Source organism: Sorex araneus, chromosome 3 (genome assembly GCF_027595985.1).
Source record: "Sorex araneus isolate mSorAra2 chromosome 3, mSorAra2.pri, whole genome shotgun sequence".
In the NCBI taxonomy this organism is placed as follows: domain Eukaryota; kingdom Metazoa; phylum Chordata; class Mammalia; order Eulipotyphla; family Soricidae; genus Sorex; species Sorex araneus.
The window spans coordinates 120,524,178-120,543,263 of record NC_073304.1 but is presented as its reverse complement, the minus strand read 5'-3'; the positions used below and the strand labels follow the sequence as shown (position 1 = coordinate 120,543,263).

The following is a 19,086-nucleotide window of genomic DNA, read 5'->3' as shown; positions in this document are numbered from 1 at the left end:
AACTACACGTTCTGAGGCACTCAAACCATATTCAACAATTTACTAGTTCTAGTGGAATATGAGGACTGATCTTCTTTTTCCTGATAGCAAAACTGAAGTCTCACATTCCAATGTTTCTTTCCCACAGAGGTACTCTGCTTCCCCTCATCCCCCCAAAAAACAAAGTCAGTTTGTTTAAACTCAGAACAAATCAACACCCCACCATCCTGCTAAAGGAATGTTACGGCAAGCTTGTTTCAACTTTTTATTAAAATGCTTAGGATACAGATTTTCTTTTGTAAATGACTTTTGCTTTTCCTGAAATAGGACATATATGCACTCTGATAAAACAGAATGAAAATTCTCAATTCATGGGAGTTCCTATACCAAGCTCTGGTCCTATTAGGAGCCAACTTCCTCACAGCAGCGTGTTCCTGCCATTTTATTATAGATGGGAATGATGTTTTCTGTGGGGCAGGAAATGACTGATGTGACTTGACTTTTCAATCTACTCTTTCTCCAGTGGCCAAAATAAGCCACTTTCACAAAGAGCTGCCCTGTGTAGAATCCATAGTTGCCTAGTTTGCTACAAAGTGTTAAGGAACAAGGAACACAAACAAGAAAAGAACACTGAAGCAATCATACTTCTCAAATCTCTGGATGAGAAATACAGCTTACCTTTAGCCAAAATAATCCAAAGTATGCAAATTAATTATCTATCCACTCACCGCTAGATTTGTTTACTTAAGGCCTGAACCACTTCCTAAACCAATAAATTTTGTCTTACTACAGCAACGCTTGCTAATAAATGAAATGGCATTTCCCCCAGACTTATTCTTCACTGAGCCTCTGGATTTGGAACCTGGCAGTGAAAATAATGCACTTCCACAGAGGTCAGAACCAAGTAACATTAAGAAGTCCAACTGAAGCAATCTCTCATTCCAGGAATGTCATCCATGGTTTGGACCCTTGCATTAAAAGACTGTGATGATGCGATGATGCCATTAGCCCTCTGCAAATAAGCATTGATCGCTACAGTTTCCAATTCTGAGGAAATGAACTCTAGCCTTTCACGAAAGGGAAACGGAATGAAGATACCCTTCCACCTTGCAACCATCTCCTCTCGCCTCAACACTTACAAGGGTGGAATGTTGGTGAAGATCATGCAAATCCAGCTTCACACAGGGCATTAGGAAAAGGCAATGCTATAAAAATAATCCTCACGCTACTAGGGATACTGGGCTATTACAGCGGGTGCTTACTGACAAGAAGTGATAATTGCTCAAAAGGAACAGCGCTACACAAAATCAATGAATTACGAGTTTTCCCAGCTGGAATGGGGAAAGGCAACTTCATACAAAAAGGAAGGAAAAAATCTGGAAAAGCTACAGAGATTAACATCAAACAACAGAAAGTTGGTAAAGACAGAGCTCACGAATGCTCAATTAACAGAGGCCCAGTTCTGTAACTGGGAATTTGAAAGCCTGCTAAGTAGGTTGTTCCTAGAGTCAAATTCTATGGTCTCAGATTTTTAAGTTCTTGACTCACAGAATTAAGAACCCATAAGCTGTTGATTTTGTGTCCTATGACTCTTAGAAAAAAAAAATTCTCCTCAAATTGGCAAAAGTAACAGACACATCCACAATGTATGGTGACACGAGACACCCTCAACTCTTTTGGAGGCAAAAATCACTGCTTAGAACTGAATGTGAAAAGAGGAGCCAGGGAGAAATAAAATCCCAACGGTACCAAAGCAAAGCCTGGCTGAAACCTGGAACTTTATAGGTCAAGAGAGCAAGAACTCACTCCCAGCCTCCTCCACAGTGAGGTGTGCCATGCCTTCATGATGAGAAACACCCTCCCCGCCGGAGGACAGCTCTGACGGCCACACCAGCATCCAGCCCTTCTCTAGTCCTCTGGGCTGCCACATGGAGGAAGGTGGGTCTCTCTCCACCTGCCAGCTCAGCAGGACCAACTTCACCGAGTCCTGCCTTCAATAGAGATCTGTGCATAATTTTCTGATCTAACTGTCATCTGCTAGATTTGAAAAAAAATAAAAAGGAGAAAGGAAGAAAAGAATAGAAAGCTCTGGACCAAGTATATTAACTTAAAAAGTTAGAAGGGACACCAATTATATTGACAACACTTTCTTTAAAAAATAGAATCACTTTCTTTTGAAATCAACCACAGTGGTGAGACGTGTTTTTCTTTCCAGGTGCCCCGTGGCAGCACACAGCTTGACCCGGCAAATCCTGACAGCTTCCGAGTCCGGGGAGCAGGGGTGGGGTGGGAGGCTGGCCTGCCCACACACGGTGGGGGGCATCACTTCCCACCAGCGTAGAGAAGAGCACATGTCACCACTGGGCAAGGAGAGCGCTGACATGGACCCTTGGCCTCTCAACGCCAGACACGGCGGGAGACTTTCCTTGTTCTGTTAGAAAAGTTCATGAGGAAGCTGTGAATAGGATCAGTCCAGAGAAGTCAAACTCTTTTCTTGTCACTGTCCGAGCATCAGTCAATGTACTGCGAGAGCCAGCGGAAGCCCTCGCCGTAGCCTTGCCTCTTGAGCACGCTGCACATGAACACTTCCAGGGGGCGGGCGTTGAGCTCCTTCAGGGTCACGTTGCCCTAAGGGGGGCAAGACCAAGGAAGACCCGTCAGTGGGGGAAATCACAAAAACAACTTTCTCCTTCCCTCATAGGCGTGAGGAATCTCAGTGCTAGGGAAGTACCACAAATGATCATCATGATTTATAACCTGAAACCTTCCCTCAAAACAATAAAAATGGTCTGGCCCAGAAATGCTCTTTCAAATTAAGTTTTCTCATAATCAGATCTGAAAGGAAAGTCTTAGGACAGTAATTCTGGCTTTTCTACCGTCGCCTTCCTTCCTCCTCAAATACCTGGGGAATTAATGTCGTTAGAAAACAGGTAGGAGGGGCTGGGGAGCTGGCTTGACAGGCTAAGCGCAGGAGCTGCACACAGGAGGCCTGGGCAGGTGGGGCCCAAAACAAAACAACTATAAAAAAAGAAACAGGTAAGAAAGAAAGTGCTCCTGCCTTCACGTAGAGTAAAGCAAATGCCAAGCTGAGTTAAACTAAAAGTAAAATTTATAGACTGCGCCCTGTGAATTTCCTTGAGGTGCCCCTGTTGATTTTTCTCTTACCTTTCCTGTGGTCTGTCCATAAAGTCCAAATATTTCACGGAGCTTTTCTTCACTGATTGCATCTGTTCTGTCAATTTTGTTGCCCAAGATAAGAATTGGCACATTGGATATTGTTTCATCAGTCATTAAAGCCTGAAGATAAAAGTTTTTAAAAAGAGCTAGATGAGGAACCTCTAAAAGACCACCAAACATTTAAAAACAAGTTTGACGTCCACCTGTCTCTAAGTCTTCAAGGTTAACATGAAAATACAATTTTCTTTATATCTAGGTGATAAACTAAAAGTCAATCTTGACATCAATAACACCTTTACAACTAAAATTAGGTAAAAATTATCTTAAAGTTACCTTGAATTTAAAAGATACCTTGATGTAAAATTCCTTAACAGCCTCAAACTTGCATCTTAGGCTGTGTTTTCTCTGAGGGCAGAAGTAGCCAGCCCTTAGTTTGAGCTAAATCAATCATCCACAGGTCACTCTCAAGACATCACCTGGCAAGTCCAAGAATAAATGCTCTGCCTTCAAAGCAGAGCCTTGACAGTTGAAGACCTTCAGAACTCAGCCACAGACATGCTCAAGGCCACTCTCCACACGGTCGGACAAGCCTCACACATGAAAGGACCGGTAGAGGAACCCAGATGTGCCGGATGCGGGGCTGAGACCTCCAAGCCTGCTCGGATTGGGACTGGGCCTTCTCCACCCAGACCCCCCATTTTCCAGTAGCTTGGCAGCCACACCCACAAACTGCCCCGTGCACCGTGTAATCCCACCAACGGCCAACATCCAGAGACTATAAAACCAAGCTCCCGGAAGCACACGGGAGTGGCAGAGTGGGACATGTAATACCCTTGTTCTCCCTCTTGGAGAACTTGACAAGCTACCAAGAGTCTATTGCCTGCACGGGAGAGCCTTGCAAGCTTCCCATGGTGTATTCATATCCCAAAAATAGGAAAAGATATATACATACCTCTCGGAGAGCCCGGCAAGCTACTAAGAGTATCCCATCCACACGGCAGAGCCTGACATGCTACCAGTGGCATATTCGATATGCCAAAAACAGTAACGATAGGTCTCAATCCCCTGACCCTGAAAGAGCCTCCAATCGTTGGGAAAGATGAGTAAGGAGAGGCTGCTAAAATCTCAGGGATGAGTGTAATAGAGACGTTACTGGTGCCCGCTCAAGTAAATCTACAAACAACGGAATGACAGTGATACATGCAAAGTGCTACTAAAGCACTCTGTCAGGAACTGAAAGGGATACAAGAGAAAGGAAAAGATCTACACTTGGCTTCAAGAAATACTCATTCTGGGGCTGGAGAGATAGCAAAGCGGGTAGGGCGTTTGCCTTGCACGCGGCCAACCTGGGTTGATTCCCAGCATTCCATATGGTCCCCCGAGCAACACCAGGAATGACTCCTGAGTGCAGAGCCAGGAGTAACCCCTGTGCATCACCGGGTATGACCCAAAAAGAAAAAAAAAAAAAAAGAAAAGAAAAGAAATCCTCATTCTTATGTTCATACGTTTCAACACGATTGTGTAGTAAAGGGGTCAAAATGAATTGGAACAGAACTACTGAAAGATCAGAAAAATTAACTTTAATAAAAATAAATCCTAAACTGGGCTCTGAAAGAGGAGCAGGATTTGGGCAGGTGAAAAGGAAAAAGGATCGAAGCAATGGCTTCAGAGGGAAAGGACCCCTGGAAGCCTCATGGAGCGTACGGCCAGGTTTAAGCACCTATGCTTCTAGAAATAGAGCAGATGGAATCACGAGGCAGACTGATGGTTTGAACCCCAACCCCAGAAGCTCCTGGACAGGCTTTCTTCCTTGATGAATTCACAAATAGCTCTCTGTCCTATCTTGAATGTTACTTCAAGGTAGGAAAGAGAGATAACAGAAGCTGCAGCAATAATACAGATGAAGCCCACTGGACAACTGCAGTATGTGAACTGAGCGTTTCCGCCAGGCCGCCCGTGCGGGGGCCGGTGTTCCTCTTTTTTTTTTTAATCTCTCTCTCACTCTCTCTCTCTCTCTCTCAACCTCTCCTGGGCACAGCACAGCCTCCACCCCACTTCTCTGAGCACAAAATGGAGACACGCACCCAAATGCGCGGCGCGGCTTGCGGGAGATAGAGGGGCGGGGAAGTACCGGTCTCCGCCCACTGCGGACACTTAAGGACAGTGAAGCCACGTGGGCTTCCCACTTCGCCGCGCCCGCCGCGCCAGTATGACCGAGGAGGACAAGGGAGCTGCTTTGGACACCAGCAGCCCACTGGACAACTTGCAGTATGTGAACTGAGCGTTTCCGCCAGGCCGCCCGTGCGGGGGCCCGGTATTTCTCTACGTTTTCCCATCTTATGACCACCATAAAAGGGTAAAAGATTGTAGCGATAGAATTTCAGGCAGAATTTTCCCTGGACTTTATACAGAAACCCAAAACCGCGCGGCCGCTGCCGTGGCAGCGAGACCTAATATCATCTAATCATCAGCAATATGAAATGGTTCCTTTATAACGGGTCGGACTTTGGTGGGAAACCCTAACAAGAATAGTAAGTTTTTTGTTGAAATATTGAAGGCAACCAAAGTGGTAGCCATCTCTCTAGATTGAACTAAGCCATACACCCACGCCAGCTGAGAAGAAATATCCTTCTTTCTCAGGAAGAAACGCGGCGTGGCATTAACCATAGTATTATGTCCATTAAGTTGACACGGACCTGGTGGCATGGGAATGGGATACAAGGGAATAAAGTATTATGTACATGGAACAGCGCGACGCAGGTGGAATCTCGAGCCGGGGCCGATACCAGCGCACTACTTTTGGTTCCAGAAATTGCAGACTTTCTACCAGACTATCAACTAAGGCGGAGCCCCACGCCGGCTGATGACGGGAAATAACCATCTTTTTTGGTTTTTTTTCCCTTTGTCAGGCAGCATGGTGAATACTAAACAGGCGTGAACTCGGTGGCGCGGGACAAGGGGGGAAAAAAATAGAAAAGTTATGTAACAAACAGCGGGACTTAATATCTCTACATTCTCAGCAATGGAGAACTATCAAATGATTCCTTGACAATATGATTGTCTTTTTCTTTTTGGGGGGAAACCCCAGCAACAATAGCGAGTTATGTGTTGAAACATAGAATGTTACCAAGATAAAGCGTAAACGAAGTGAAACTTATCACCTACAAGGGAGGGGACGGAGGGAGGGGAGGGGGTGGGAGGTATACTGGGGTGGTTGGTGATGCAATAGGGGCACTGGTGAAGGGAAGGGTATTTGTGTATTGTATAACTGACATAATCCTGAGAACTATGTAACCCTCCACATGGTGATTCAATAAAATTAAAAATAATAATAATAATAATACAGATGACCAGGTAGGATGGCAACACAACCCGAATAGAGCAACAGACCCCCCCCCACCGTGGAAAAGGACAAGCATTATCACTTAATAATGTGGCAGAGTCCGACATCTACATGACAAGTTAGGTAAAAAAAAAAAAAAAACCTACTAGCAGAGACTTCAAGTCTGAGACACAGTTCTTTAAGGACCGGAAAAGCTAAGAAAGGAGAGTGAGTTGAAAGCATAAAAGGTAACATGCCAGACCATCTTAAATGCTAGGAAATGGCAGAAATGGCAGAAAAAAAGAGCAAAGATGGCATTTACTTATTAAATACTAATAAAAGGTCTGCTAGGTATCCTATGCTTTGCTGGAAGCAGGGATTTTGCAAAGAACTATGGCAAGTCCCCTAAAATCAAAGCACGATTTGGTGGAAAAAGCTGGCAAGGAACCAGTCAAGCCAAGAGACTCTCATAAGGTGGAGAATGCAAGAGTGTGAGAGATCAAAAGCTCTTCTTAGCTATGGAGTAGCCACACCGGAACTCTGCAATCTCTTAAGCCTATGAGCAAAGAGTTGGGGGCTAGTGAAGTCAGGCAGGGAAAGGCACTTCTGCAAACTTAAGGAAGGACAAGAAGTTCTGCATGGCTGAAGTCTAGTCCAAGATAGTAAACAGAGAGAAAAGAAGCTGAAGAAAAAAAGCAGAAAAGCACATAAGATCTTACAATGAAGAAGATTTGTGGATTCCATCCCAAAGTAATCTGTTGAAGGATTTTGAACAAGTCTAAGAAAGTTCATTCTAGGGGCTGGAGTGATAGCACAGCAGGTAGGGCGTTTGCCTTGCACGCGGCCAACCCGGATTCAATTCCCAGCATCCCATATGGTCCCCTGAGCAACACCAGGAGTGATTGCTGAGTGCAGAGCCAGGAGTTACCCCTGTGCATCTCCGGGTGTGACCCAAAAAGCAAAAAAAAAAAAAAAAAAAAAGTTCATTCCAGCATTACAATTTGTAGCAGAGTGTTGGAGGAATCTTGAACAATTCTCTGGATCCAGGACTGCTTCATTCTGAGAGAATAAAACGGTAGGAAAGGGGCTGGAGCAATAGCACAGCGGGTAGGGCATTTGCCTTGCACGCGGCCGACCCGGGTTCAATTCCCAGCATCCCATATGGTCCCCCGAGCACCACCAGGAGTAATTCCTGAGTGCATGAGCCAGGAGTAACCCCTGTGCATCGCCGGGTGTGACCCAAAAACAAACAAAAAATAAATAAATAAAATAAAATAAAACGGTAGGAAAGTTGTTTTGTTACTTAAGAGATTGCAGCCTAACACAGAAATCCACTGAGGATCAATGCCTTAATGGGTGGCAGAAGAGGGAATCAGGGTGGACAAGTTGAAAGAAGAGCCTGGAAAACACTGACCCTTAAGACTAGGCAGAGAAACAGGAACAGGTTGGTCTGAAAACGTTTAAGAAGCGCTAGCCACAGAGTGCTCCTAACCAACGGGTATTTGTGTAAAAAAGTGCCAAGAAATCAAGTAAGGCTGGAAGGACTTCCCTGCATGTGATTCTATGGGAGACATGGGCTAGATTTGCAGAACAAACTTACAATTTCGAGACGAATTCAAATTGCCAGGAGTTAAGAATGAGTAGTAACAGTCGTAAGCCAAGGGAAGGAAACAGCACAGGGTTAGGCAGTAGGAGTAACATGGTCACGTTATAGAAACTGTCAAGTCACAAAAACACAATGCTGAGAAAAGAGAAAACCTGTAACCAGCCCTTGATGGTATCAAACACAGCACTGACCAGAACTTAAACCTCAGAATAGGCTGCTATGGTCTGGCGAGGTACACAGAGGCAGAGTATGCAGCCACAACCAAACAATGCAGATTCAAAAGCAAAGGACCTTAGCTCTTTCAAGGTTTCACTATGCCAACACATCAGAAAAACTAACCGTAAATGGTGTAAAAGTATAAAAGACATTAATTTAATTGTTCTGGCATAAAGAGGCATAAATTAGAAAATTACCCAGTAATGGATGCAAAGTTAATTTACTCAATTTCAAAATGAATGTCCACAGGACACTGAAAACCATTGTCTTAAGACTCTGAAACACTTCTTCCTATAACTCAGTCTTCTATTAAATGTTAATTGGAATGATGAAGTTCTGGCAGCACTAACCTACAGTCACTCAAGGAAACCCAGGCCAAGAATGGGAAAAACAGAACCTACATTAAGCTCCACTTTGGATTCCATGAGGCGAGGGTGATCTGCACAGTCCACCAGGAAGACAATCCCATTGATTGCTGGGAGGTAATTTTTCCAAACCCGACGTGCTGTAAGACAAAGTTTATAGTTACATCAATAAAAGTATTTATTTTTTTAAAAAATAAATGGCCTCACAGGTCTATAAAACTGGCAAATCTTGGCCAAGTTTCAGTATCTCTAGACTCCATATGGATTCGGCAAGTCGCAGCCAGTGTAAGGTCCGAACAGAGAGTTATCAATGGATGGTTCATGGACTGAATTTGGTTTCTCAAGTATGTAGATGATTCTGCCCAACACCCAGAGCCTCAGGCTGCCCACCTGGTCATCACTCAGCAGCAGGACAGGAGCAGTGGCTTCCCATTTCATGGGGTCTGGGCTCCACCCCAGTCTCCACTACTCCCTACCAGCCCAGTCAATTCACAGAATTTCAATGGCCTTCCTTGTCCCTAGTGCCATTTAAGTTTGCAAGCTCCAGAATTAGAATAGCAGGGTGCAAACTTGTCCACATAACTTACCTGAGAGTTTCACTGCAAGGACAGTTTACATAAGCTGAATACTCACACCACAGTGCTCAGGGAAACCGGGCCTGGTAGGGGAGTTGAGTTCATACACCAACTGTCCCAGACCTCAGTGTTCAACCCAGTGTACCCAGTATTTAATTTTTCCATCTAACATGAAGTGATGGTACTTTGGGAAGAAATGTTTTAGTTGCATTACTAAAGTAATACACTAGGGGCTGGAGCGATAGCACAGCGGGTAGGGTGTTTGCCTTGCACACGGCCAACCCGGGTTCAAATCCCAGCATCCCATATGGTCCCCTGAGCACCGCCAGTAGTAATTCCTGAGTGAAGAGCCAGGAGTAACCCCTGTGCATCACCAGGTGTGACCCAAAAAGCAAAATAAATAAATAAATAAATAATTTTTAAAAAAGAAATAAATAAAGTAATACACTAACTACTCAAGTAATTTCTAAGACCTTTACTGGATGAATAGGAAGCATCTGTCCTCAACAGTTAATAACTGTTACCATCTGAAAAAAGGAGACTAAGAAGGAAGAGTTGAAGGACTTTCCTTTGTTTTTCTGTCTTACTTATGGACCACCGTGTGGCCAGCAGCTGTGCTCAGGGCTTATTTCTGGCTCTGTGCTCAGGGATCGATCCTGGAGGGGCTCAGGGGACTCTATTTGGTGCCAGGGATCAAACCCCACTAGGCAGCAAGCATGGCAAGCACACTGACCCCTGCACTCTCTCTCCAGCCCAAACTTTCACTTTTCCCTTCCATTATCTATATACTGACTACATACTGAATTTGATACTCTGGGCCTGTACTACTTCTGCAACTTAAAATCTTAAAGTAATAAAAAATAATACCTATTTGTAACTCCACAATAGTAGCTAAGCAGCTACTGCTAAAAAGTGTTTCTTTTTCCCCCGGACAAATGATGTGCCATCAACACATTTCCCCTTTGAGTGTCGAAACCTGAAACCTGGATCTATCACACCAAATGCAAATACATACACAATTCCCAGTTTGGGTTAAAAAAAAAAAAAAAAGAAAAGAAAAAAAAAACCTATTCCTTCTGAAACTCCAGGTAGTCTCAGTTCAACTTAGAATTGTATTACCGAGGGCTGGAGCAAAAGCACAGTGGGTAAGGCGTTTGCCTTGCACTCGGCCGACCCGGGTTTGATTCCCCTGAGCACCACCAGAGGTAATTCCTGAATGCAGAGCCAGGAGTGACCCCTGTGCATCGCCAGGTATGACCCAAAAAGCAAAAAAAAAAACAAAGAATTGTATCACCTCTAAATCTAAACCTGCAAGCGGTTTGGAACTATTTGAAAGAAGCATAAAAAGATGCCGCCTTACTCCAATCAAAATAAAAACTGAAAGAAAAACAAGGCAAATTATAAAAATCCGTCATAAAACTTTACATCTACTGCTCATGTTCTCATGTACGTCCTTTCAACATTTTTTTCCCCCTTTTCAAACCCAGGGTCTCAAACATACCAAGTCAAGTTTTACTGCTGAGGTACATGTACATGAGGTCCTGTATCTCTTTTTCCCTATACATGTATTTCATGTGGCTATGATCATGTTATGTTGTGATTATAAATATTTCACAAATAGAACTCTACAGGACATAAAACTTAAATGAAATAGTAAAACAAAATTTTATCAATAAAGGGGGCTGGAGCAATAGCACAGTGGGTAGGGCGTTTGCCTTGCACGCGGCCGACCTGAGTTTGATTCCCAGCATCCCATATGGTCCCCTGAGCACCGCCAGGAGTAATTCCTGAGTGCAGAGCCAGGAGTGACCCCTGTGCATCGCCAGGTGTGACCCAAAAAGCAAAAAAAAAAATTTGATTTTTTACAAACTTACACTGAATAAGAGATACAAGGAGACATGAATAAGGCCTATGTGTAAAACACTGCACTGACCTTCATTTAAAAAGAAAGACACTATAAAGCAGCTTTAATGGTAAATGGAAAAAGCGTGGAGATTTAATTTTTTAATAGTAACTCTATAGAGTAAATGAAAACAAAATATCCAGACTTGATAACAATTATGATTATATTAAAGATCTAATGCTTTTCTTAGAAATATGCAATAAGCTTATTGCATATTAATTGCAATAAGCTTTTAGGTAGTAAAAGAATGATGAGCCAAAGAACAGCTCAAGAAAAAAATGTGGAGCTGGAGTGATAACACAGCGGGTAGGGAGTTTGCCTTGCACGCAACTGACCCAGGTTCAATTCCCAGCATCCCATATGGTCCCTGTAAGCACCGACAGGAGTAATTCCTGAATGAAGAGCCAGGAGTAACCCCTGTGCATCGGGGGTGTGACGCAAAAAAAAAGGAAAAAAAGAAAAATATACATTATATACAGAGGGAAACTAATAAATCTGTGTCTAATTATTGCACGCGGCCAACTTGGATTCATTCCTCCATCCCTCTCAGAGCTCAGCAAGCTACCAAGAGTATCCCGCCTGCACGGCAGAGTCTGGCAAACTCCCCGTTGTGTATTCGATATGCCAAAAATAGCAACAAGTCTCACACTGGAGACATTACTGGTGTCCGCTTGAGCAAATCGATGAACAGGACGACAGTGCTACAGTGCTAATTATTTCTACTATTTTTTTTAGTTTTGGGGGGGACCACCCTAGCTATGTTCAAGGTTTACACTTGGCTCTGTACTCATCAGTCACTCCTGGTGGGGCTCAGGGGACACTGTGTGGTGCCAGGGGATCAAACCCAGGTCAGCTTAGGGCAAGGCAAGTGACTAGCCATTGTACTATCTCTTTGGGCCCCCAGGAAATTACTTAAAACTAAGTGACCATAACAACATTATACAAGCATTAAGTTCTCAATCTTAAACATAGGGAACTTGAAGATAAACTGACAGAACTCCTCTGTAAAAAGAGGGCCACAAAATGAAGATGCCAACACCCACCACCTCCACTGCACCCTCTTACCTTGCTCGTGCCCACCGAGATCAAAAGTGGTGAACGTCATTCCTGCAATGGTCAGCTCTTCTGATGCTGAAAAGAAGAAAGAAATAAACTTCTCCTTCCAACACGGTCCAGCGGCCAATACAAACACAAAACTAACGACACTCTCACTTTGTAAAGGATACAGAATGAAGTCCACGTCTCTTCCTTCTCCCCTGTGCCCACAGCTTCTCAAACAGAGATGCGGGGTGTTCTGTCTATCAGAACAGACAGCGATCACGCCCAGGGATTCGGATATTCAAGCATGTGACCTGAGTCTGTGCAACCCAAGTTTTGTTTCTAGTGAGATTTCTTTGGGGACTTCAGTTAATTAAAGATCAGCATCAACTGGGGATTGATCCTCCAAGCCTAACACTGACCTTCAAGCACCAAAGGTCACTGGTATTTTCAAACCTACTCGGATGTAATGTTGGTACGTGCTGGCCCAATCTGTCATCTTTGAGCATGTGTAGAAGAGTGGTTTTCCCTGCATTGTCCAAACCCAAAAACACAAGTTTTCCGGATTTCTTGTAGAGTCCTACAAAGGAAAAGACATTTTTTAAAAAATCTAATTTAATTCTCTCTACACCCAAGGCAGCTCCTATTTATACTGGTGTAGGAAACTAACAAAGTTTGAAACCTATGATGAATTTTTCTTTTCCTTTCTTTTCTTTTCACTTCTTTTCTTTTCTTTTGCTTTTTGGTTCACACCAGCGATGCTCAGGGGTCCTGGCTCTCCACTCAGGAACTACTCCTGCCAGTGCTTGGGGAACCATATGGGATGCCAGAGATTGAATCCAGGTCAGCCACGTGCAAGGCAAACACCCGCCCTGCTGTACCATCACTCCAGCCCCCTATGATGAATTTCAAGGAAATGGCTTTCTTTACCTAGGAACTGGAGCACACTGCTGAAGCCATTGTAGATCCACTCAAAGATGAAAGACATTCTGAGCACTTACTACCTGCAGAAAACACAAAAGCAGCACAATTAGCTTTCCTAAGGCCGGTGCTGTTCTGGAAAAGTCAACACGCTTTGGCTGACACATGTTTACAGTTTCTTTCAGGAGGAAGAAAACAAAAGATTTGTGCACTTGGAAGGAAAGGTCTGGGGTTCTTTGACCTGGACAAATCTCTGTCTTTCTGGCGAGTTTTCCATCTCCGAGACTCAGGAGCACTTTCCCCTTTCCTTGGGTGACGCCCGAGAACCCTCCCAGCAGCTGCTCATTCACACTCCCTAGATATATCGCTGCTATCTACCAGTGACCGAAACCTCTAGAAAAACAGTCTCATTGAAATGATTCGGATCGAAATGCTACACACATGCCTGAGTAAAAATTAGGAATGAAAAATATACTATCTATCTCTCTTTAAACAACTCTAAACACTAAGCCACAGAGACGCTGTCAGCAGGCACAAACTTCCCTGCTGTTTACCAATGCCCTCCTTACACAACCTCCTTCTGAATTCCCTTTGCAGAAATAGATCTCCACTCGTAATGAGCACTCTGACTGGGGAACTATTTTGCACAGGGATAAGAGAATCCTTCATAATGTCCACTTCGCTAATAGGGTGTCCACTCTCACCATAAGACAAGAGTGCTCACGCAGGGCACAGCGAGGGTTCCCAGTCGGGTACACCTCTCGATTAGTACTGACAGGAACACCACAGCTCTTACTTTCCAGAGCCGAGACAAACCAAGGGAATGCCAAAGCTGCCAGACCTGCAAACTCGGGTAACAGGCAAGAGGAGCCTGCACTGGGCCTTGAGGCTGCTGAGAGCTCGCACTTCCTGGCCACAAAGAACGCCTGCCTACTTTTCTCCACTAGCAGGTACACCCACACGCCAGGTTTTATACCAGATGTGACCAACTGATACCAAACAAACACAGGCGCGACGGCCAGGAGAAAGCACCAGGCTTCCGGCACATGCCCTACATGCACAGGGGCCCTGGGCACAATCCCATCCCAGGTACCACAAGGCCTACCGAGTACCGAGCACCGCCAGATGTAAAGGCCTCTGGGACCCAGCACCACTGGGGAGGCCAGAGAGAAGATTTCCTAAGCAGTGAGCACAGCCATCCAGAGTCCACCAATATTCTTCACCCAGGTCAAATCAGGTGATGTTTTCTTTTTCGTCCAATTACTGGGTTTTATTGGAGAGGGGCTGGGGGTGAGCGATCGTGCAGTAGGCAAGGCCTTGCACGCAGCCTACATAACCGGATTAGATCCCCAGCACCACACACTGTCCCCCAAGTCCTGCCGGGAGTGATCTCTGAGTGCAGAGCCAGGATTAAACCCTTTACACACTGCCAGGGTGTGGTTCCAAAGAAACAAACAATTACTGTAGGGTTTTTTTTTTTAGGGAGGGGTGGTCAGGCCCATGACTGGACCTACAAACTTAATGCCTTAATGCTCACTTTCTATGGTTTTTACTAAGAGTACCAAATGAAGCCTGGAAGAGAAATAGAAACAAGAGAGAAAAGCTCTTATTATAAGATATTAAATGTGCTTCTACTGTTTTCTTTCTCCACACTCGGCAGTGCTCAGGGCCAACTCTTGGCTTAGTGCTCAGGGATCAATCTTGGAGAGGCTAGAAAGACCATATGGGGTGCCTGGGATTGAAGGCAAGCACCTGTTCACTGTACGATTGTTTCGGTCTGTCTGTTTAGAGATTCTAAACGTGGAGAGTAGGAGACACAGCATTAGAGTACTTTACCTTGATGCCCAAGACTGGGGGAAAAGTACTAAAGGAACTATTTGATCTTTTTCAATTCTATCAAAATATATATTACGGAAAGATGAAATCTAACATTTTAATAAGAGTTTTGCCTGGAAATTTAATGTGCACTTTAGGAGGTCTGAGGACTCAAGACACACACATGAAGCAGGTGTGTTTCAGTTCCTACTATGGGTAAGAGAACACTATCCCCTCCCCCTGCCAGCCAGCCTTCCTCTTCTCATTAAGGTTCATCATACTCTGATTTCGGTAGGACAGGTGGGGGGGAGGGAGGAGGAACACTTCCTGTGGTGTCCAGGCCAGTTCATGACACTGGGCCATGTGGTGTTGGGAAGTGCAGCCTGTGCTGTACTATTTAGCCTTTAACACACAACACCTATATATGCTCTTTTATATATATATTACACTGCTCAGCAGTCAATGCTTTATAAAACTGCCAACTTCATAGCGTTTCAGAAGTATTTCTAACTAGAGGGACTGCAAAGATGACAAGAATATCTCACTATTGATGGCATTTTCCATACTAAGTGAACTCCTTTAATTGTGGTATTTTCCCTTGCTATCCCGGCTTTAAAAATTCTCTAAATCCTCACTCTAAAACGATCGACAGAGTGTGTAAAGTAACCATTCAGGGGATGTTAAAAAAAAAAAAAAGAGGAGGAGCTGGGGAGACAGTGCCTGCCCGGCACACAGTCAAGCTGGGTTCAACACTCCCCCCCTCCTCGACACCCCATATGGTCCTGAGTCCCGGCCAGGAGTGATTCCTGAGTGCAGAGAGAGGAGTAACGACACTGGGTGTGGCCCCAAAACAAAACAAAAAGAGGGTCAGAGAGAGATGACAGAGTGGGCAGGGCACCTGTCTAGAATGCAACTCAAGAGTTCAGCCCTGGGTACCACATATGGTTCCCAGATCCCAACAGGAGTGATCCCTGAGCATCGCCAGGTGTGGCCCAAAATACAAAACTCAAACAAACAAAAAAGAATCATTTGAGCTGTAATGGTTCCCAATGTTACGGATCGGGTCTGGATGTTTCTCCATCTTCTAGATCTTAGACCATGTGTCCCTCACTCCTGAGTAGTTTCAGAGATTATTCGTGGATGCATGACTTCTGTGGCTCCAGCTGCCAGCTCATTCCCTACACTACACGGTTCCCCCCAGCACTGCACAGTCTAGTCACTGATGGCCCTGGCCCACCCCAGGATCGAGGCATGCAGGCCTGGAGGCCCCTGCAAATGAAAAACCCATAAACTTAAAAATAAGTTTATTGAGTGCCTGCGCAGACATCTCATTTCAACTTCACACCAACCTCACAAAAGCCAGAATCTCAAGCCTCATTTCCCAAGGCAGAAGCACTGATAGTCTTGGTGAGTTCCAGACAGCTCAGCTGAAAAAGGCAACAGTGGCTGTCACCCCTTTTTTGGGTGTGACACCTGCCTGGTGTTTGGGGAATCACACAAAGCTGGGGCGCCAACCGGGGCCTCCTGAATACCTAGTATTGGCTCCAGCCTCTTGAACTTTGCCCAGGAAGCCCTCCTCTTTTTATCCCAGCACCAAAGTTCTTCCCCATTACCATCACAGCAAATCCAAATCACCAAATAACTTTTTATCAGGAACGTAAAAACTTCCTTAAGGCCACCAAGAACAGACTATCACCTGGGAGAGTTTTCTTCCGTGTAAATTCCTCACCCCTCTGCATCTTGGCAACTAGCATTTACTTCTACTCGCTTTGCTCTAGCACCTAACAGCACGGGCTCTCGCAACTCCCAACGAAAGCACTGCCGGATGCACCGAAAAGCTTCCACTTGCAGATTTCAGGCCCGACTGACTCAAATAAAGAGGGGGATCAGCATTAGCCCATCAAGTGCCTATGCGCCGTTTCTCATACACCCTCGCACCAGCCCTAGGACCGATCCTTCCAGACTTGCCCGGGAGAACTGGCTTTTAGCTAAAAAACAAAAACCCCTGCTCAGAAGCAAGGCTCCAAGGTGGGCGCCAGTGCACATCTCTACAAACCCTCCAGCACGACCTGAGCAGATGGAGGGATGGGTTGGGGGGCACAGGAGAGGGCCGAGCGGGACAGTTTTATGCCAGCCTCCCCCCCCCCCGCAATGGCATTCAATACCCCATCTCTCAGCTGGGACCGTGAAAACCGTCCCCTACCACTGGACGCAGGTGAAGGAATTTTTCCTTGCCCCAGAGAGCAGGGGGGGAAGGGGAGGTAAATTAAAAAAAATTCGGCTCCGACCCAGAACACAGGGTACCACGGGGCTGGGGGGGTCTGACCCTCACTCGGCATCGGGACGGCACGGGGTGGAAAGGGGATGGGAGGCGCGGAGCCGGGGTCGAGGAGCCGCGAGGCGGCCGGGGTCACTCCTGCGGGGCCGGGGCCGAGGCCGGGGGGCTGGACACCCGGGCGGGCGCGGTCCCCGCAGCAGCTGCGAGCCCCCGGGAGGAATGTGGACCCACCAGACAGCTCCGCGGCCCGCAGGGGCCCAGCGGCCCCTCCCCGCCCAGAACCAACCCCAAGGCCCGGCAGAACCGCCTGCGTGTCACTTCCCCCCCCACCCCCCGCGCACACACACACGCCCCGCCCGCGCCGCCCCGCCCGCGCCCCGGCCCTGCGCCCCCGGTCCGCTCCCCCGCCGCCCGCCCGGACTCACCGGCCCCAGGGGCTCCTGCGGCGGCGGCGGCGGCGGCGGCGGGATGCCTCGACCCTCCTCCGAGCACACAGCACAGCAGCCACCGGGACCGCCAGCTACTCGCCGGATGTACGTCACTCCCCGCCCCCGGGACTTCCGGCGCGCGCTGGCCCCGCCCCCTCGCAACGTCACGGAGCTCGGCCTCCCCGGCGCTGCCCTCCCAGGAACTCGGGCGGCGGAGGGGCAGGGCTCGGGGTGGAGGGGCGGGGCTCTGGACGGAGGGGCGGGGCTAGACGTGACGTAGCGCGTGCGGGGGCGGGGCAGCAGGGCAGGCTCGGCCCCGCCCTCCCCCTGCCTGCGCTGCCCGCACTCCCGAGACGTGGCAGTGCTACCGGCCAGAGGATGGGCGTGGGTCCTGTCCTAGCCCTGGACGCTAGGGAGCGCGGCTGCAGATCCCGCTGTATTCCCTCCTCCGGACACCGCTAAAGATTATCAGGACCAGATTAGGCCTTGGACCTCGGCCTAAAGTGGATCCTGCTGATTTAAATCCCGTTTTCCCTGTGATAGCCCCGTTTTCAGAACAGTTTCTGTTCATTGAACATGTTTGTGTAGGCTATGCAAGGAGTATTAAGCAAGACCGAGCATTTGGCCCTGGGCAGTCAGAGGAAGCCTCTCTCTCTCTCTCTCTCTCTCTCTCTCTCTCTATATATATATATATATATATATATATACACTATTTTATCCCTATTTTATAAAAGCAATCAGGAGTTTAAAAATGAAGTAACCCTAACAAGTTTATTCTACTAAGAAGTGGGAAAGCTTGGCTCCTACTATATTGTCCTTGACATGCATTTTCTCATATGGTTCTGAAGACAGCCCTGAAAGGGGCGGGAGCGATAGTACAGCCAGTAGGGCGTTTGCCTTGCCAGCAGCCGACCTGGGTTCGATCCCCGGCATCCCATATGGTCTCCCAACCACCTCCAGGAGTAATTCCTGAGCGCAGAGCCAGGAGTAACCTCTGAGTATTGCTGGGTGTGACCCAAAAAGATAAAAGAAAAAAAAATAGCCCTGAAAGTCCAGTGGGCCCCTCTGGGCCTCCCCACATTCCTGCAAACAAAGCTTCCAGTACCAGAGGCACCAGTTGCAGGTTACTGGGGGCCTGACACATAGCCCTTCCCAACCAAAGGTCCAAACCAAGGACTCAAGTAGTGACTTCACTGGATTAGGGTGAAGATTTGGATTACCCCCACAATTTGGGGTGTGGGGAGTTAAGGGCATGGTTGCAGGGCTGCTGTGCACCATACGCCTAGCCTGGCACCTCCCCCACTGTCCCACAAGCAACCCTACCATTTGCAAAGGCACAAGACAAGGAGATAGAAACGAAATTTTGGGTTTTTCCTAGAAAAATGGTGGGAAGCACTGAGTGGAGTGTCTGCACTTAATTGACAATGGTTAGTATGATTCTTGTTCCCATTTTACAGATGAAA

The 19,086-nt window shown here is 46.6% G+C and overlaps 1 protein-coding gene across 1 annotated transcript; it reads right to left on the bottom strand.

The window, feature by feature from the left end:
• Positions 1 to 231: 231 nt before the first annotated feature.
• On the bottom strand, positions 232 to 17,744 carry SAR1A (secretion associated Ras related GTPase 1A). Its single transcript, XM_055132785.1, has 7 exons — positions 17,621 to 17,744; positions 13,112 to 13,185; positions 12,642 to 12,761; positions 12,209 to 12,274; positions 8,702 to 8,805; positions 3,145 to 3,276; positions 232 to 2,607 (listed from the first exon to the last, which is right to left on the bottom strand). Exons 2-7 carry the CDS (start codon positions 13,167 to 13,169, stop codon positions 2,491 to 2,493), a joined length of 597 nt encoding a protein of 198 aa, XP_054988760.1. The 5' UTR covers positions 13,170 to 13,185; positions 17,621 to 17,744; the 3' UTR covers positions 232 to 2,490.
• Positions 17,745 to 19,086: the final 1,342 nt, after the last annotated feature.

What these genes read in the sequence shown, in the direction of transcription:
- SAR1A (XM_055132785.1), bottom strand. Translation starts at nt 13,169, where the DNA reads ATGTCTTTCATCTTTGAGTGGATCTACAATGGCTTCAGCAGTGTGCTC. An exon ending in TCTCGGTGGGCACGAGCAAG is followed by an intron (nt 8,806 to 12,208) that starts GTAAGAGGGTGC and finishes TTTGTCTTACAG; the next exon opens with CACGTCGGGTTTGGAAAAAT. An exon ending in AATCCAAAGTGGAGCTTAAT is followed by an intron (nt 3,277 to 8,701) that starts GTAGGTTCTGTT and finishes TTTTATCTTCAG; the next exon opens with GCTTTAATGACTGATGAAAC.